The following is a 21,636-nucleotide window of genomic DNA, read 5'->3' as shown; positions in this document are numbered from 1 at the left end:
CCTTCTAGGTTTGAATTCCGATTCACTCTCAACTCTAACGGGGAATTCATTGACAATTCCATGAGGAGGCTTATAGAGTCGAAATTGACTCTATATAAATGGCAGCCCGTCTACCGGTCAAATTTGATCCTCTTAAACGTTTGATGCTTCATTTGGAGAGCATCTTTGGTGATTAAGGGTATTAATACTCCAAGTATCACATGTCCTCTACGCAACAAGGAGAGTGAATCATCTCCTAATTACATGTGACTATACGAAGGAGGTTTAAGATTGGATTCTTATATGATGTGGGGTTCAAAACAGAAGATTCTCAAATGTCAGGTGCGTGTTTGGGGGAATTGTTTTAGGAAGAAAGGGAACCTTAGCTTGGTGTTTTATTGCTTTCTGTGGAACATTTGATTAGCCATGAATGAGAAGTCTTAACAAAATCGGTACATCCCCAATAAGAATCGCTAACAAAATTATCTCTACTTCCTATCTCTGATGCAAACATAGAAGCAATCTTGGTTGTGGAGCATGAATTGACCGGTATATTTCACCATTCTCTCATCTTTATTCATAACTTTGTCCTTTTGTTTAAATTTCTTTATCTTGTACTTGTATTATGCTCGGTTTAACTTCTTGGTTGCTCGTGTCTTTTTAATGATGTTTGCTAAAAGTTGATACTAGTTTTTATTTGTATTTTGAAAACCCAAATACTACTACTATGACTCCGTGATTTCTTGGTAGCTCATAATTGCGAGTAGTATTTTATAAAATATTTTGATGTTCGGAAATAAAACATCACATCCCACATTATTAACAAACTCAATAACTTTTCTGTATAAATTCAAGAGGACGATCGACTTTCTAAGCATACTAAAAATAATTTATTGGCCTTCTTCTCAATGTTTAACTAAAAGTTATTTCAAAATTTTGAAAAATATTATACTAAAAATAATTTCTTGGCCTTCTTCTCAATGTTTGACTAAAAGTTATTTCAAAATTTTGAAAATACTAAACAGCTATTAGAACATATTCTCATCTGTTCTATGATCGGTTCAAAAATTGAAAGAACCTTTATGATGTTCTTTGACTGTCATAGTTTCAATAGTTCAAAAAATTACAGTTTTAGTTTCGTGTCTGGTTTCATGAAATCTGGTTAGGTACCCGCTAGTGCAAGCTCTAATGTTAAAAAAAAAAATTACTATAATAAAAGATAACTAATTATCTTAAAGCATATTGTTTTGATGACATCAGTTATTAGCGACATATACACAATTAACTTCGATGATTTTTTAAATGTGATATGGATCAACATTCGGATAAGCCACTGGTTCAAAAGTAAACACTATACTATTCTCCAACAAAGTATGCATGACGCTTTTTGGGACATGGACATGCCTCTTTAATTATAAAAAGGAAAAAAGAAAAGAAAAAGAGTTATCCTTGTTGTTTGAACCTTGCTAATTTTACCATGCTAAGCGTTAGAACTTGGTTGGTAAATGGTAATGTCGAAAGGGTGGGTAGATGAGGTGTATTAGGGTTATTTATGTAATTAAATGACTTCAACTCCTCCATGAAAAAGAGATATGATAAAAAAGATTGTCCATATCAAGATTGTCCCATTAAGGTATCCAAATAAAGCCACTAGTGATGCAAAATGAATTAAAGTTGGTTTGTACACTTTACTTAAAAAGGAAAGAACTGCAACTAATGTGATTTAATTTGTGTGGTTTTAAGATTATGCTTCCTTTTGATGACAACGTAATGGTCCCACCACCAAAAATAATCAAAATTCAAGAGAGCAAAAGGACTTTGTGATGTATTGCTAATTAACAAGTGAGCCAAAAAATCAAAGATCAAGAAAGCAAAAGGATCTTGTGAGGTGTAGTTAATCAACTATTGAGCCATCGTAAGGGTCAAATAAGTGTCTAATCTATGGATAATGACATTTGTCACATAAAATATAAATTATTTAGAGAGATTAAGTTAGAGATAATATCAAATTAAAGATCACATCTCTGTTATGTTAAGTCAAAGGTTTCATATGTAAAAGATAACATCACAATTTTGTTTTCGTTCTAACTTTTTTCTATAAGGGTGTATACTACTGGACATTAGATTATGTGGTTGATATTAAAAGACGCACTTCTTTGCATGTTTCTATTCTAATGAACGCGCTATGTCTTTTTCTTAATAGGAATCGAGAGTGATCGAGTAATTATACAGTGCATGCACATTGTTAGTGGCATTTCAGATTTGGTTTTCGCTTTTGTCCAAAAAATCTTTTTAAGCTTGCAACTCATGGAACGGTGTAAAAGGCAATCACATAAAAGGTTTAAAGGGTTCAATCTTTCTAACACCTATTTTGACGAGGTATGCCATTTTGTTATCTTGATGTAAAGATCAAAAGCTAAGCAAACGAGCCAAGATTCCGGCGAGGTTTGTAGGGTTGTGTTTCCTTAATAATATGTTTTCTTTTACTTTGTCGACATACATATTAGTTTTTAAAATAATAGAAATGTATCCACAGCTCTAGTTGACGTCTTATATATATAGCACTCAACGATATATAACATATATAATATATGTGTTCATATATTAATTTTAAACACAAAGAAAACCTGAATCCTATGAATCTATTAAAGTACAACCCGACATATATATGTTTACATAATATACTATATTCTCTTAAACAACTAAATAAGACACCTTATTTTAGTCCTAAATGTATATATATTTTGTTTCCACAAACACTTACACCCTCAATTTTCGGTAAATATTTTATATCAATACCATATATATACTAAGAGTATCCACAAGCATTGAATTTGATAGAGTTTAATTGATTGTCACATCATCTTTCTATAATTTATATAATTCTATCATTTTATCATATAATGTATTCAACTCTACAAAATTCAATAGAATACTATAAAATGTAACTTATATTAAGTTTTTAAGAAAATAAAAAAAACTTTTATTTTTCCTATTGATGAGTTTAATAGTTATTGAACTCAAAATCTATTTAATGTCAGTGTGACATTTCACAATAATAAGGTTTCATCCATTGAATTCATCGAATTCTACTCTTTCATTAAGTTTAACATTATAGATGCTCTAAATAAATATGAATGATATTGATAACAGCAAAATTTACCATCCTAAACAATTTTCAATGTTTGGGTTATAGATCTGTTTTTTCATCCCCACATTTCTTGAAAAGTTTATGTTGCAACCGGAAGGAAATAGTGGTTAATTTAGGGTAGCAAAAAAAATATATTAATATGTTAAATTATATTTTTGAACTAATTAATATAGTTGAGTTTTGTAATTATTACCCTAAAAAGTATATTGTTTTGGTTATTATTTATGGTTGTGTAACGCTTTTTGGTTGTATTTCCAATATATATATATATATATATATATATATATATATATATATATATATATATATATATATATATATATATATATATATATATATATATATATATATATATATATATATATATATTACCATTAAGAACCTCAAATTAATTACCAAAATTACAATAAAATGCGTTTTTTTTTTCCTTTTAATTTTAAAAACCAAAGTTACAAAAATCAAGTTATACTCATTCACAGTCTTAAACTATGAATACCTAATACGGTTCTAATATTAAATTAATGATGACTATTAAAAAAGATATTAGATATTCATAGTTTAATATAAAAACCATATTACAATATTCACATTTTAATATTATTGTGATGTCCATTATCATGATTTTTAACCTATTGTGTCACACGTACATACACTAAATTTCTATTGATATATTACACAAATAGTGCATGTTGTATATATTACAGAAATATGCATGTTTATAAACAGCTGTAGAAAAGTTTAAAAACCGTTCTTACCTTTTAGGGTTTATGTAGTGGCTCATGGAAAAGAAGATGGGGGCGTCTCTCACTTTTATCGTTTTTTTCCTTTTTGGAATCATACCCACTCTCCAAAATTACTGATCTAAGAGTACCAATTGATCCCCGGTAACTGATATGGTTGCCGGAAAACGCCGTCTTCAAGAGACCCCAACATTGTTTGCGGTTGCATTTGTTGTGTTTGTGGTAGCTGGCTTAGTAAACTTGCAATGGAACCGGTGTTTTCATCGTTGTTTCGTGTAGCCATGACACTAACATCACTATTACTTTCGGTGAGAAACCTTTTCGTGTACGTGGACGTTGAATTACCTGTGTTGCCGGCGCCGGCACCGGCGTCGTCATTCCAGAAAAGACCCGGCATGGATCTCTTCATCGGAAGGAGATTGGAGGTGTTGGTATCGGTGTCATTTGAGTTTATTCTTGCATCAAACATGAGGTTATGTTCATGATTCTCCATCATTGCATTATACCCCACACCTGCAGTCGACGGCTTTCCGATTGCTCCTTGATGGCCGCCGGCGAGCGAGATAGACGGAGGTATAGATGCCAACATCCCGTTCATGTTGTGAAGATGATCACCATCGCTATCCATCGGTCTCTGTAGATTGTTCTTCTTGTAGATTCGACACAATACCCAATCATCTAACTAAAAATTTATAAAAGAAATATTTAAAACTTATACCCCAATCAAAATCATCCAGAACTACAAAAAAAAAATATAAAACTTTCAAGATTTTGAATTTAATAAATTATTACCCTTAAGGAACCTTTTTGTTTGGTGGGATCACATCCATGGGGTTTCGAGATTGTTTTACCATCAGTTAATCGATATTCATGCATGATCCAATTTGTCTTAACCCCTTTCGGTGGCTTCCCTCCATAAAAAACCAGTGCCTTCTTCACACCAACTTTCTGCGTCCCACCTGACGTCATCACCGGCTTATCAGTTCCGGTAGCTTTCCAGTACCCAGAATTCGCCGCCCGGTTAGGTCTAGCTCCGTTTGGGTACTTCCGATCCCTCGGGCTAAAGAAGTACCACTCTTGCTCCCCGAACGTCGCCTTAGCTGTAGCAATTAACATACGCCATTAAAAATTAGAAAACTGACAGAGATGGAAAGATGGATGCAGGGAGTGATCATAACAGTCACCTGGAAGCTCCCATGGATCGAACTTGTAGAGGTCTATTTCGGCGATGATCGCCACCGGAAGAGGCGTAGAGGCAGCTCTTTTCTTGAGGTAGTGAACCACCAACTCTTCGTCGGTGGGGTGGAAACGGAACCCCGGTGGGAGCTGAAGTAATTGAGAACCCGTCGACGAATCTGTACTCTCCATATCAATAAATTACTTCGATTTTTCTTAATTTAGATTTCGATCAGAGAAGAGCATGATGATGAGAGAGAGAGAGAGAGAGAGAGAGAGAGAGAGAGAGAGAGAGAGAGAGAGAGAGCAGATCTTTTACATGGGTGTAGGACCATGGTATTAATATAGGGTGACCCGTACAGAATCAATGGTCATACACCGTTGGTTTCAAAACTAGGATATTTCTGCAGTATCTGACGCCACGTCATATTCCAGATGGGCAAATTAGCCGATGGGCCCTTCGGATGTTATACTTACCCCAAAAATGTGTTGATATTACCAAAGTATATCGAATTATTATCATACCTGTGGAACAATGTTTATAAAATTAACTCAATTTTTATAATAAAATTTTATAATTATTAATCAATTATTTAAAAAAAATAAGTCTAAAAAAATTATTAATTAAGAAATATACTAAAATTTTAAAATTAATTATAACATCAAATTTAACATATAATCACAAAAAGTAAATGTTTCTATTAAAAAATTAAAATCTATTCTAACAACTCAAAATTTAGACCAGAATATTTAATTGTTAAATCTCTCAAAAATATAGTTTCATAACCATATCCATTACAGGTCATTTAAAAACACAAGTGTCATAGTTATTAGAGTATATAAAAATCATGTCCCATTAGTACGTGTGTACAATCAGATCTCTATCTTTCCGTGGTCATATGAAGTAACTTCCATATACAAATCAAGAACTGTAATCATAAAGCTTAGTGAGTTTTCTAAAATAACACATACATCACGATATAAAAAATTAGCTAACGGTTATCAGCAACCTGAAAGATCTAGTATGTTTAAGAATCATATTAAAGTGATATTGTTAATTAAAATTTGATACTAATTGGTCACATTAACAACAACTTGATATAATTGATTATTTTTTAGAAATTGATTTTAATAAATATTCAATAAAACACTTATAATTAAATGGGAAATTATTTATTTTAGGAAATAATAATTTTTAGCAAGTAATATAGTGTGTGTGTGTGTGTGTATATATATATATATATATATATATATATATATATATATATATATATATATATATATATATATCTTATGATATGATTTATAAGTCATGTACATTATTTTTAGCAAGTAATATATATATATATATATATATATATATATATATATATATATATATATATATATCTTATGATATGATCTATATTATGGAGGTAGTGGCGCGGCACGAGGTGCCAGTGTCAGTGATTTCGGACAGAGATGTTCGGTTCACTTCTAGGTTTTGGAAGAAGTTTCATGAAGAGCTAGGTACTCGTTTGCATTTTATCACCGACTTCCACCCACAGATAGATGGTCAGAGTGAGCAAACCATCCAGACTTTGGAGCACATGTTGTGGGTGTGTGTCTTAGACTTCGAAGGTAGTTGGGATACTTTGTTAGATAAGGTGTCTAAGTCCATAACTTATTTGGTACATACTTGACCCGACCCGACATGGTCCATTTGGGTTGCATTTCATCCAAACGATTTATGGATAATTTTATGAGAATTGTATACTTACGATTTATTAATATATTATAAGTTATAATATATTAATATTAAGTCATGTTATTTAATTAGTTTTAGTCTTAAATTAATTATGAATTAATTTAGAGATTAAAAAGAAGACTGATTAAATTATGGGCTATTATATTTTATATAGTGTGGGCTAATACTCATTTGTTAATGGGCTAAGCTAATATGGAAGTCCATGGATAATCCATGGAGCTTTTAACCCATGGATCCTTGGAAAGAAAAAGACATGGGTTATTAGGGTTTCACCCTAACCATGCACACTATATAAAGAAGCATACGATGCAATAAATATGGCTCTAAGAGTAGACTCTAGTTGTGTAAGACTTAGCGGTGGCCAATTCCACAAGAAAGTATACTACTCTCTCAAAGTTTTCCAAACGTTTGTGGTGATTTGTAATTCCATTTGAGGCATTCACACTATTGGTGCTTGGCTCTCAAACTCCAAACAACCAACCATCATCAAAAGGTATGTATTTCTACTAGTAGTTTTATTACTCATAATCCTTATGCTATGCTAGTTAGGAATAAACCTTGGAAATTATTATTTGCATTTATTTTAGAAGAAAACATAGATCCAAGGTTTATTAGGGTTGCATGCGCACTTAGGAAGTGTTAGATTGCTCAAAACCCAACAGTGGTATCAAAGCCTAGACTTGTTTTCTTGAATACTTGATGCAAATTGCTGAAAATCGAAGTTTATGTGTTGTCTGCACAACAGACTCGCCGAGTCCAAGACAAAATTCATCCAACTCGGCGAGTTGGTTCATGCACTCGACGAGTTGGGCCCCAGACAGCATATCTTCGAGTTTTGGTGCTGGAATTGGTCTAGAATCATTACCTTAAACTATTTTGATCTTATAAAACCTGTTTTTGATGTGGTAATGATGATGGTGGACTAATTTCAAAGTTATAATCAAAATTTGAAGTTTATATGTGTTCATATGATTCTTGAAATTGTTGATGTGGATGTTCATGTTCATATGAGTTTTGTTAGATCATAGGAATTATTTGCAAATTGTTTGTTAGTTAATTCTTGATCTTAATGTGTTTTAATGGAATTCATAATTTGTCTCAAATTATGGAATTCCAAAAGTTTTTTTCTTTTAAATGTTTTTTTAAGAAGTCATAAGTTACACTTTTGAAGAGTTTTTCTAATAAATGCTTTTATGGACTTCATAACTTATCCTCAAGTTATGGATTTCCAAGAGACTCTTCATTAAAAGTATTAAACACTTAATTAAAACTCATAAGTTATGAATATCCAAAAGTTTATGAATTGTTCAAAACTTGCCATCAAGTTTTGGAATTTGTAAAGTCTCACACAAACTTTAATTCCATACCCTTGAAGTTTTAAAAGTTAAAATTATACCCTTATACTATTATAAGATTAATGGTTAATTATTATATATATGTATAAGAACAAGTCGTTTTACCGTTAGTAGGCCTCATTCACGAAGCCGGTCTATAAGATGGGTATAAGGTTGTTGCCTATAAAATGGCGACTTAATGGGTGTCCACTCTCACCCACCGCTTGCTTGATCGGTGGAGAGTCGTTAGCCGAACGGGTAGGACAATAACTTTAAATTCTCATTAAAAGTATAATGATTATTATAAAGTAACTAAATATTTTTTATTTAATTCCCAATCTTAGTTACTTTAGGAAAAATGTGAATTTGGTGCTAGCCCATGGAATTCACACTTTGTACCTTACCAAGTCGTTGGTGGAGCGTGTGTGGTTAACCGGCACACTAACTTGGACTAGAAAGGATCACGAAGGGTGACTTAATGTTTGTCATAGATCAATGGAGCGTGTGTGGTTAACCGGCACATTGATTAGGTGATAATATTAAGGGTACCAAGTGAATTAGTATGGTTATTCACACATTGTTTTGTGATCCTCGGCATCCTAGTCACAAAATCTGAGAGGGCACACTCGAGATTTAAACATGCCATTGAAAAGTTCAATGAATCTCAAAAGATCTAGGAATTTCAAATCCAATTAAAACCTAATAAATTATTTTGTTTTTCATGGTGGAAATTGGTGAATCATCATTCGCCTACCTTCAAATATTTTATAGCTTGGATTACGGCATCCCTCTTCCAAATTATAAAATATTGTGTTGGGTCCTAGCCTTAATATTTCATATTGGGTGTTATATTAAGGATTTTGAATCAACTAACTTGATTTTCTCCCATTATAGATGTCTGGTTCAGATAGCTATGATCTTCCCAAATCTCTTGAAGATGGTGTCCTTCAACATCATGCTTCACTTCCTCCACCCCCTCCAATTATTCTCCCTCACCCACAAGTTCTTGAAAAGTTTAAAGTCACTCAATCCCTATTGGCAAGCATAGTCTATGTGTGCTCACATCTTGGAGATAAAGTCACATATTGACAAGCCGGGAGAGTTGGGTGTCAAAGTCTCGTGAAAGTTGGATGTTCAATCACTTTCTTAGTAACACAGTGAGTCTCTTTGGGACTACTATGAGACAGACTATGACATGACCCTTAATGATGTTATCTATTTACTTGGTGTTGTGGAATCAACAATGATTTAGAACACCAGTAAAGCAAATTTGATTAAAAGAACAACTTCCCAAGTCTTAAATGGACATTGACAATGGTAGCATTGGATATCTAGAAAAAGATTTCTCTTCCCAATGGAAAGGGATCGGCTATAGTCAACTCGGTTGACCAAATAGTAAAGAGAAAGGCAAATTCTGAGATAGTCTCATGTGCCATTACCAAAAGGTCCATGTGTTTTGTTGCCAAAGGAAGGGGCATTGGTTGCGAAGCTGCCCTATTCACCTGAAAGGTCATAAGGATGATCAAGTCAAGAGGTTTGACTCTACTTCGGGTAAAGTCCACTGTCTAACTCTATTAAGTTCCTAGTTGGAGATTCTTATTACATAATGTGAATGGGTCACATGCTGATGTTTTAAGAAACAAAGAAAAGATAGGAAGCTTAAAGTAAGTATATGTTTATTCTGATTGCGAAGGTGGTTTTCAATCGCATGGTTTGGTAATCAGAATTTTGAGCTGTTGCTTAAGAGTTATAATATATTGCTTATGAATAGATAACAACAAGGTTTTCATGTGGATTGTAAGGATAAGTTTTTCCGCAAAGTTTTAAAATAAAAGAAAAAAAGGGTTTTAATTTTATTTATTTTAAAAATATCCTTACAATGACATCTGTGGAAAATTGTTGCTTATATGTTTCCAGTAATAGCAATATTGGAAAGTGGATTTAATTCTTTCATTTGTGGTAGTGTTTGAATTAACCAAATGAAGAAAGTTTTTCATCACCCAAGTTTCAATTGGACAGAAACTTGGAATCATACAAGTTGTAAATGAGAATTTTCATCTTTGAAAATTAAGACTAATTCTTTGATCACATGTATATGTGAGTCAATTGAAGGACTAAGGAATTACGTACACTGGGTGTGCGCTGGTCAAGGTCCACCACAAAGATTGATTTGTCATGATTTATTAAAGATTAGTAAATATGATTATACTTATAAGGTTAAGTATAATTCTGTAACATTGGAAAGGTTACAATGTATGACAAAACAAATGAGAAGAATCAAATTAGGCAGAAAGATAAAAGTTTCTCAAATCTGAAAGGATGGGAGAGTACTTTAGTATCATATTTCATGATTTTCTTAATGATTATGAAACCATATCATAAATTCATACTCTAAGGACGTCTTAGTGCATTGTTATGGCTAAGAAGAGAGGTCATGAATTGTTGGATTGGTTAAGATCAAGAAGATGAGTCATACTTCGTTCCAAAACAATTCTTAGAGTCATACTCCAAGATTATAACCTTGAGTGACATAAAGGAACATTTATTAACACTAGTCAAATGTAAGAGTAAAATGTTTTCTACTCTTGTACATTTGAGATTGGTAAGTTGTGATGTCTTGGATGAGACACAGACCAACTAAGACCAATTGTGTAAAGTGTTAGTCTTGATAAGAATCCGCACTATCCCTTGAATATTTGTTTTGTCAAGGAATGGTTCTTGATTGGGGGAACTTATATGTCAAGGGGACAGTGGGAGCCTTAAAGATCCTGAAAGAGTTTCAAGATTTAATCAAGAGTAAAACCTGTAATTTATCACTAGTACACGACTTAAGGTTTGCAACCTATCGTATTGACATAATTCTTATTTCTGTACCTACTTCAAATAAGTTGAATTTGCATGTGAGTTATCAGAGTTCAACTTGGAAGCATTGGTGGGCCTTGTGCTACCAAGGTGACAAGAAACTAAGATTGAGCAAGTTTAATCCATGTAAGGCTGAATTTGTCACTAACCTTATCTTGTGATTATGTTTTTGACAAATTCACATGGATAGGAACTCATACACTATAAAATCTAAGTGTCATAAGGTTTCTCTCTGATTCATGAGAATGATGGTGAGGAAACGCTTTCACTAAGTTGGTTTTAAGTAGATAGCAATTGTGTTATTTGCATTTTCAAAAGTCGTTAGTGGAGCGTGTGTGGTTAACCGGCACACTAACATAGACTTGTGAGAAATGGAAAAGGTCTAAGAAATTGAGACTATGATTAAGGCATCCCTTTTAATAATTCTGAAAATTGTTTAGACACACATGTGAGCTATCTAAGAAAGGGTGTATGAATCTAAATTTCAGAAGTCCAGCAGATTTCTGGGAATATGTCAGAGCTAGTGGGAGCATAAGTGTTATGCTAATAATCATCATGTTAGTGGAAGCATGATTATTACGTTTAGTGTTGCAAGTTAGCAATGTTAATTATAGAAAACAAAGTTTCAATTCGTGAAGTTGCAGGGGTTGAAAAGTTGTTTTGCTATAACTAAGGGAGAGGAAATTATACTTCATTTCAATTCTAAAGCTTAGATTGAGATTTTAATCATCTTTAGTCAAGAAGATATATATATATATATATATATATATATATATATATATATATATATATATATATATATATATATATATATATATATATATGAATTTTATGTTGGAATGGTTCAACTTGAAGAAATTCTATATATATTGCGTTTTCAAAATTCGATTATGATTACGGCATCCCTCTTCATAGTTAAATTTTGAAAACATGGCAAATAAAAAATATTGTAGCAAAAGACTGGTCTAGTATCATGTCTTTATGTAAAACATCATGAATCGTGTCCCATATGCTTCGGATATAGGATCGATTGTATGTGCTATAATATTTGTAACATCCAAAAAATACGACCCAAAAAAAATTTGTTTAATAATTACTAAAACACCATGATGATATCATAAGGTAAAACTCGTACGTCAATATCTCAAAAACAATAGTACAGAGTTATTAGTAAACTGTATCAACACTGTATCAAATCCCATCTATGAAAAACTTAAACAACTCCCAGGACAACTGAAGCTGTGGTGTGTGCTATGCCATCAACCCGAGCTCTTCCCTTTGCTTTCGGAAGTACCTGAAACCAAAACTGAAACTGTAAGCAGAAGCTTAGTGAGCTCCCCCAAACTACCACATACCATACAATACATATATACACATACTGGGCCTTGCCCACTGCATCAGACCGAAGTCCGGAAACTGCATCGGACCAAAGTCCGGAACTAACCAGGGCCTTGCCCTCTGCATCGGATCACAATCCGCAACTACTGAGGCCTTGCCTCCTGCATCGGACCAAAGTCCGGAACTAACTGCATCGGACCGAAGTCTGGAAATGACTACATCGGACAAATGTCTGAAACTACTGAACATAACATAACATAAGCATATCAACTAACATGAGCACATAAATAACATACTATATCGGGCTGTAACCCGGAACACATAACACAGAAATCCTGTCTGAGCCACGAAGACATCAACATACTAAAATCTGCATCGGTCCAAAGTCCGGAAACTACTACTAGCTAAACAGGCCAGCATTGTGGCCTTAGACCCGTTCCCACTGAAAGGAAACTCACCTCGTGATCTGGCTGCTGAGTGTGTGGCTCCGGGAACTATCTGCTACTGCTTTGGTATCTCCCCGGATACAATTCCACAAATACACTCAATCAAATACTAATAACTGCATTGGGGTAAAATGACTCTTTTACCACGGGCTAAAGTCAACTCTCCTGGCCAAAGTCAACTTTATAGTTGACCTGACTCGCCGAGTTGGGCCGCCAACTCACCGAGTTCCTACTCTCATTTCTCAACCCTACTCGCTGCTACTCGTCGAGTATGGCATACACTCGATGAGTTACCATTCTATATCAACACTCAGGTCATCTGCATCCAGCTCGCCGAGTTGTATGAACAACTCGACGAGTTGTTCTTGAATCTTTAAGAAGATTGCCTTGGACTCGCCGAGTTGTATGAACAACTCGTTGAGTCCCTCCATTGCTGAGTCTAACCTCTAACTCACTAAGTCCATACACTACTCACTGGTCCCCACTCGGAATCACTCAAAGGGGAAGAATCGGGGACTCGTGACTCGATTCGCCAAGTCCGAAGAACGACTCGCCGAGTCTCATGCATGCAACTTCTAAAAACACGATTCTGCTCAAAACCACTGCATACAATATATAGATCTGAGCTCCTCAGGCTGGTGTACCACGTAAAGTTCCCAACTTTATGTGTACAAAAGCATACAAAAGGGTATAAAGGCTAGAAAGGCACTTGGAAGAGTAGATCTAGGGCTATCATGCAAAATGGCTCCATAAAGTTGATAGATCTACGTTTTTGGAACTGAAACATGGCTAGATTCGAAAGCTAATCCATCCAATATGATTTCTTTACTATGAACAAGCTAAAGAATGGGGTAAATATGCTTATAAAGGGGAATCTATCAACAAAACAGGAAGAAACTGATCATTACCTGAAAGTACTCTGAGACGGGTGCAAGGACTTGGATCTTCTTCTTCTTCTCTTCAAAACTTCAAGAATTACACCAAGAATGATCAAAAACTCAACGGGATGATTAGGGTTTGCTTAGATAACGTTTTAAGGATGAAAGAGGCGAGTTTGGGGCTGATAAGGTGGTTTAAATAGGGTGCAAACCCGGGGATTTAGGGTTTCTACCTGGCAGGCCGACTCGCCGAGTCCCGAATATGGACTCGCCGAGTCGCCGATCTATAAGCTGATCAAAATCACGAACCTACTCGACAAGTCGGGACATAGACTCATCGAGTTCCTCTACAAACTTCAAAAATAAATACTATAAAAGCAACATACCAGAGACGGGTCGTTACAACTCTCCTCCACTTGACTCAGACTTCGTCCTCGAAGTCTGCTGCTGCTGAATCTGTAAATAAGTCGAGATAATGTTCTCTCATCTCATCTTCAGCCTCCCACGTCCACTCAGACCCCTTCCGGTGCTCCCACTGCACCTTCACTAGCTGAATTACCTTGTTCCTCAAGGTCTTTGCCTTCCGATCAGAATCGCGACCGGCTTCTCAATATAATTCAAGCTGCTATCAACCTGAATATCCTCTAAAGGAACAACTGCTGACTCATCCACCAAACACTTCCTCAATTGAGACACATGGAAAGTGTTGTGGATCTGGCTAAGCTTTGCCGGAAGATCCAACCGATAAGCAACCCGACCCACCCGGGCCAAAACCCTGAAAGGACCAATGAACCTGGGGCCCAGCTTCCCCCTCTTCTGAAACCTGATGACACCTTTCCAAGGTGAGACCTTTAGAAGGACCATGTCGCCTACCCGAAACTCTAAATCTGAACGCCTCCTATCGGCGTAGCTCTTCTGCCGACTCTGTGCAGTCTGCAGTCTACCACGAACCTACTGAAGCAACTCGGTCGTCTTGAGCACCACCTCCGTGCTCCCAATAAGCCGCTGACCAACCTCGCCCCAACAAATCGGGGTCCTGCACTTCCTCCCATAAAGCATCTCAAAGGGAGGTCGATCAATGCTCGCATGATAACTGTTGTTATACGAAAATTCCACTAACGGAAGATACGTATCCCAACTGCCCCCGAAGTCTAGAACACATGCCCGGAGCATGTATTCAAGAGTCTGAATCGTCCTCTCACTTTGCCCGTCCGTCTGAGGGTGGAAAGCGGTGCTGAAATGGAGACGAGTACCCATCTCGTCATGGAACCGCTTCCAGAATCTGGATGTAAAACGGACGTCTCGATCTGACACCACTGATACCGGTACTCCATGACGTGCAACTATCTCCCGCACATAGATATTAGCTAACTTTTCTGCTGATATGCTCTCCTGGATCAGTATGAAATGAGCGTTCTTCGTCAACCGATCCACTACCACCCAAATCAAATCTACCCCACGTGCGGTCCTTGGAAGCCTATTGATAAAATCCATGGTGATGTCCTCCCATTTCCACACGGGAATGTCTAACGGCTGTATCTTGTCGTGAGGCCTCTGATGTTCTGCCTTGATCTTCCTGCAGGTCCGGCCTCTCTCTACATAACAAGCAACATCCCGCTTCATGCAGGGCCACCAATAATCGAGTCGAAGATCTCTATACATCTTCGTCACCCCTGGGTGGATAGAAAATCGAGACTTATGAGCCTCGTCCTTCAACACCTGCCGTACTCCGCCCCCGTACGGTACCCATACTCTCCCATGGAGGGTCAACAACCCCCGACTATCATAATCGAACGCAGCTACTCGGCCCACAATCCTCTCACATTTCTGCTTCTCTTACTTGAGGCCCTCAACCTGAGCCTCCCTGATCCGTTCCAACAACGGAGTGATCACTGTCATCCTCAGATATAAGTCTCTGATAGGAGCTGCAGTCACCTTTCGGCTCAAGGCATCGGCCACTACGTTGGCCTTCCCTGGATGGTAAAGGATTTCACAATCATAATCCTTCAGCACATCCAACCATCTCCGCTGGCTCATGTTTAGACTCGGCTGATCCATAAGGTATCTCAGACTCTTATGATCCGTGTAGATAGTACAACGGACCCCATAAAGATAATATCTCCAAATCTTGATGGAAGACACTATTGCCCCCAGCTCTAAATCGTGTGTAGGATAGTTAGCCTCGTGAGGCTTCAACTGTCTCGAGGCGTAAGCTATCACATGCCCCCGCTGCATCAACACTGCTCCCATACTTGTGATTAAGGCATCACAGTAGACTACAAAATCCTCTATTCCCTCTGGAAGGGAAAGAATCGGAGCCTCGCATAACCTCTGCCTGAGGGTCTCGAATACAGCCTGCTGCTCAGGCCCCCAACGAAACACCACCGACTTTGTAGTCAGTCGGGTGAGCGGTACTGCTATTTTGGAGAAATCCTGAATGAATCTCCTGTAGTACTCTGCCAAACCTAGGAAGCTCCGAATCTCGAATGGATACCTCGGGACTTCCCACTGCATCACAGCCTCTATTTTGGCCGGATCTACCAATATACCCTTCTGGTTGATGAGGTGACCAAGGAACTGCACCTCACGCAACCAGAACTCGCACTTGGAGAACTTTGCGAAAAGCCTCTCCCTTCTCAAAACTTCTAGCACCTCCCTCAGGTGCTCCTCATGCTGCTCCTGAGTCTTGGAATACACCAAGATATCATCTATGAATACTATCACAGACCGATCCAGCATCGGTCTGCATACGCGATTCATGAGGTCCATGAATGCGGCTGGAGCATTAGTGAGCCCAGAAGGCATCACTACAAACTCATAATGACCATATCGGGTCCTGAAAGCAGTCTTCTGTACATCTTAGCCTCTAACTCGCATACGGTGATATCCGGAGTGTAAATCGATCTTGGAGAACCAAGACGCCCCCTGAAGCTGATCAAACAAATCATCTATCCTCGGAAGGGGGTAACGGTTCTTCACCATTACCTTATTCAGCTCCCGGTAGTCAATGCACATACGGTGCAACCCATCCTTCTTCTTCACAAACAGGATCGGTGCTCCCCAGGGTGAACTACTCGGCCATATAAAACCCTTGTCTAGCAACTCCTGCAGCTGCGTAGACAACTCCTGCATCTCAGGGGGAGCTAACCGGTACGGTGCCTTGGCAATTGGAGCCGCACCAGGAATTAGGTCGATCCCAAACTCGACCTGTCTCTCGGGAGGTATTCCCGGTAAATCCTCCGGGAATACATCCGGAAAGTCTCGCACTACCGGAACGTCGCCAACTGTCGTCTTGCCCTTCTCCCAGGCATCCATAACATAAGCTACATAACCGGCGCAACCCTGCTGAAAATAGCGCCTCGCCCTCGTGGCTGAACAAAGAATTGGTCCACGCTGTGGCCTCTCGCCCTGAATCACTAACTCTCCCCCACTGGGAGTGCGAACCCTCACTAGCTGTAACTCACAATCAATCATGGCCCCATTGGGACTCAACCAATCCATGCCCACTATAACTTTATTCCCTCGCAGGGGTATAGGGACCAAATCCACCAAAAACTGCTCGTCGAACAACTGAAGAGAACATCCTCTATGTACCCTGGCGACCCTCACGGTCCTGTCATCTGCTATCTCGACCTCTAGTGGACAATCCAGCTCCCCTGGAGCTCTACTAAATCTCTTGCTAAGCACTAGCGATACAAACGATCGGGTAGCCCCCAAATCAAATAATACTATAGCAGAGATGTCGTTCAAAGAGAACGACCCTATACAAAACATATAACCATCAGCAATACTCAATAATAATAATATAGAGATGAAGGAAAAAATACATACCCGTCACCACATTAGGAGTCGCTCGCGCCTCCTCTGTTGTCATCTGAAAAGCTCGACTCCTTGCCACTGGTGCCTCTGCTCGGCCCTGACGGCCATCTGTAATCCTCAAAGTAGCAGGGGCAGGTGCAACCACCTTCCCTGCTGCAACTAAACTCGGACACTGGGACTTTTTATGTCCCCTCTGATTGCACTGAAAGCAAATCAGATCTGATGCTGCAATAGCGGTAGCAGGAGCCATACAATCCCTACTCAAATTCCCAGTTCAACCGCACTTGTAGCAGCCAGAACTCCCTGCCTTGCACACCCCGTCGTGCAATCTCCCACACTTGCCACATCGACCGTGGCTCTGCTGACTCCTGGATCTGTGATCTGAAACCTTGGGCTTTTTGCCCGAACTGCCTGTACCCAGAACTGCCTCCGGTTTCCTTTTCTTCTCCATCTCAAGGTCAATCTCCCTATCCTGAGCCCTAGCAATCATGTCATCCAGTGTTTTACAGATGGACCGGCTCACAAACTGGCGGATATCGCTCCGCAGCATCTCATGATAACGGGCCTTCTTCATTTCCTCATTAGCTGCATACTGATGAACGAGAAGAGCCCTCTCCCTGTACTTAGCGGTGATCTCCACCACTGACTCTGTAGTCCAGGTGAGGTCCTGAAACTCCCTGGCTAACTGCTGCACCTCGATAAACGGTGCAAACTCCACGCTGAACCTGGTGGAGAAATCGGTCCAGGTCATGGCATCTAATGCTGCATCATCTCCAATAGTATGTCCGACCTCCTCCCACCAATCTCGTGCCCTGTCCTTTAGAAGACAAGACGCCAATCTAACCTTGTCCCCCTCGGGACACCTACTCGTGCGGAATGCGTTGGCCACATCCACCAACCATCTAGTACTCGCTATGGGGTCCCGCGCCCCATGGTAATCTGGAGCTCCACATGCCCTGAACTCTCTGAACGTAAGTGTGCGCGACCCCATCATGGCCGCCATCTCAGCACGGAAGGTGCCCAATCTCTCATCCATCAGCTCTAGAATACCCTTCTTGATCGAACCAAAGATCACAGGAGTCTGCTCCAGTATGATGCGAGTAACCTCAGAAGAAAGAAACTCTCTAGTATGCTCGTCTATCGGCCTCCGGGCCTGATCCTGATCCGGATCCTGATCCCCCTCCGGCACCTGAACTGCCGACTGCTGGTCTCGAACGCAAAACTACCATTCTGAAACAAATCATAACAACATCAGAAAACTGAAATATCTCAAGGGATCGCTGATACTAATATATATATATATATATATATATATATATATATATATATATCTTATGATATGATCTATATCAGGGAGGTGGTGGCGCGGCACGAGGTGCCAGTGTCAGTGATTTCAGACAGAGATGTTCGGTTCACTTCCAGGTTTTGGAAGAAGTTTCATGAAAAGCTAGGTACTCGTCTGCATTTTATCACCGACCTCCACCCACAGATAGATGGTCAGAGTGAGCAACCCATCCAGAGTTTGGAGCACATGTTGCGGGTGTGTATCTTAGACTTCGAAGGTAGTTGGGATACTTTGTTGGATAAGGTGTCTAAGTCCATAACTTATTTGGTACATACTTGATCCGACCCAGCATGGTCCATTTGGGTTGCATTTCATCCAAACGATTTATGGATAATTTTATGAGAATTGTATACTTACGATTTATTAATATATTATAAGTTATAATATATTAATATGAAGTCATGTTATTTAATTAGTTTTAGTCTTAAATTAATTATGAATTAATTTAGAGATTAAAAAGACGACTGATTAAATTATGGGCTATTATATTTTATATAGTGTGGGCTAATACTCATTTGTTAATGGGCTAAGCTAATATGGAATTCCATGGATGATCGATGGAGCTTTTAACCCATGGATCCTTGGAAAGAAAAAGACATGGGTTATTAGGGTTTCACCCTAACCATGCACACTATATAAAGAAGCATATGATGCAAGAAATATGGCTCTAAGAGTAGACTCTAGTTGTGTGAGACTTAGTGGTGGCCGATTCCACAAGAAAGTATACTACTCTCTCAAAGTTTTCCAAACATTTGTGGTGATTTGTGATTCCATTTGAGGCATTCACACTATTGGTGCTTGGCTCTCAAACTCCAAATAATCAACCATCATCAAAAGGTATGTATTTATACTAGTAGTTTTATGACTCATAATCCTTATGCTATGCTAGTTAGGAACAAACCTTGGAAATTATTATTTGCATGAATTTTAGAAGAAAACATAAATCCAAGGTTTATTAGGGTTGCATGCACACTTAGGAAGTGTTAGATTGCTCAAAACCCAACATACTTACCTTCTGTTGGCTGAATTCTCGTACAACAATAGTTATCACACGAGTATATCGATCGTCCTCCCTTCGAGATGTTGAATGGGAGGAAATGCAGGACCCCGATATGTTGGGGCAAGGTTGGAAAGAGGGTAATAGGGAGCACCGAATTAGTGCTTAAGATGAAAAAGAGGATTTAGTAGGTCCGAAGCAGGCTTCAGACTGCTCAGAGCAGGCAGAAAAGTTATGTCCATAAGTGCCGATCAGACTTGGAGTTCCAGGTCGGGGATATGGTTCTCCTGAAGGTGTCGCCATGGAAGGGCGTCATCCGATTCAGGAAACGAGGCAAGTTGGGCCCCATGTACATTGAACCATTTATGGTCTTAGCTAGAGTGGGAAAGGTGGTGTATAGGTTTGATCTGCCAGCCGAACTCAGCCAGATCCACAACACTTTCCATGTCTCCCAGCTGTAGAAATGCCTGGTGGACGACTCAGCAGTGGTACCCTTAGAGGATATTGAGGTCGATCACATCCTGAATTATATTGACCGGCTAGTGGAGATCCTCGACCGGAAGTCAAAAGATCTGAGGAACAAGATGGTGGAGCTAGTGAAGGTGCGATGGCAGCACCGAAAGAGGATATTGATGTCGATAACATCCTGAATTATATTGAGCGGATAGTGGCGATCCTCGACTGGAAGTCAAAAGATCTGAGGAACAAGAGGGTGGAGCTAGTGAAGGTGAAATGATGGAGCATTACCCAAAACTTTTCCAGGAACGAGCAGTAGAATTCGAGGACGAAGTCTGAAATAAGTGGGGGAGATTTGTAGCACTCAGTTCCTGGTATGTAATTTATTTTGTTGAATTTTGAACTTTTGGCCTGGGAATCGGCGAGTTAAAGGCCCAACTCGTCGGGTAGGAGTGGGTTTGGACACGGGACTTAAGTGACAGACTCGTCGAGTTGGCGGCCTGACTCGACGAGTAGGCTCTGACTGGACAAAACCATAATCTGAGGGTTTGTACCCTATTTAATCATATCTTTCAGCCACCATTCATCCATATTGCTCCCACAGACTCTCCATATCAAACCCTAAGTGTTTTGGTGTAAGAACTAAGGCTTTTAAGTGATTTTTGTGGGTTTTGACCTCAAGGAAGAAGGAAGAGCATAGAAGGATCAAGAGGGGTCTGAAGGATTTGAGTTTGGTTCATCATTTGTAGTCTTTGAAAGGTATAAAGTCTGTACCTTGCTTGCTTGTTTATTAAATCCCTTTTTGGGAAATATTTAGGGCTTTTAAGCCATATAAGGTGACCAACCATGATTTGCAAACATGGTTGGGGGTCAAGACTTTAGATCTAGCACTTGGTAAGATTCACAAGGAGGATTTGGGTTGCTTTTGCACCCAAGGAAGGACCCATGCAACAAAAGAGCCATTTTAGAGCGTTTTTGGCTCAAAAGTCCCATGCATGCACGTAAAGTTTGTAACTTTACATGCTAGATCGAGCTTAGGGGATTTGATATATCATTTGGACAACTGTTGTACATCAGAAATCGAGGCTTTAGGGTGTGGACCTTATCGACTCGGTGAGTCCGAGGCTTTGAGTCCCATATCTGTTGAGGGTCAAAAGAACACAGTTGGCTGTTAGAAGGGTTGTAGCAGGACAGAAGGAGTGACACAATGGATTAGACTTAGTTTTAGACCTGGATTTCATGGGAATCGACGAGTGCTAGAACAGACTCGGCGAGTCCAAGGCAATCTTCTTACGTTTGAAGATGAACTCGACGAGTTGTTCATACAACTCGGCGAGTCAAGGTCAGGACTTGTTCATCAGATGAAGG

At 38.6% G+C, this 21,636-nt stretch overlaps 1 protein-coding gene across 1 annotated transcript; it reads right to left on the bottom strand.

Moving 5' to 3' along the window:
• Nucleotides 1-3,778: 3,778 nt before the first annotated feature.
• LOC145005183 (NAC transcription factor 25-like) lies at nucleotides 3,779-5,334 on the bottom strand. The gene is made up of 3 exons (XM_078964235.1): nucleotides 5,055-5,334; nucleotides 4,663-4,970; nucleotides 3,779-4,552 (listed from the first exon to the last, which is right to left on the bottom strand). The coding sequence occupies exons 1-3, from the start codon at nucleotides 5,236-5,238 to the stop codon at nucleotides 3,992-3,994; spliced, it is 1,053 nt and encodes a 350-aa protein (XP_078820361.1). The 5' UTR covers nucleotides 5,239-5,334; the 3' UTR covers nucleotides 3,779-3,991.
• Nucleotides 5,335-21,636: the final 16,302 nt, after the last annotated feature.

Source organism: Lactuca saligna, chromosome 7, assembly GCF_052625555.1.
Source record: "Lactuca saligna cultivar CGN05327 chromosome 7, ASM5262555v1, whole genome shotgun sequence".
Taxonomy (NCBI): Eukaryota; Viridiplantae; Streptophyta; class Magnoliopsida; order Asterales; family Asteraceae; genus Lactuca; species Lactuca saligna.
This window is presented reverse-complemented; position numbering and strand designations above follow the sequence as displayed.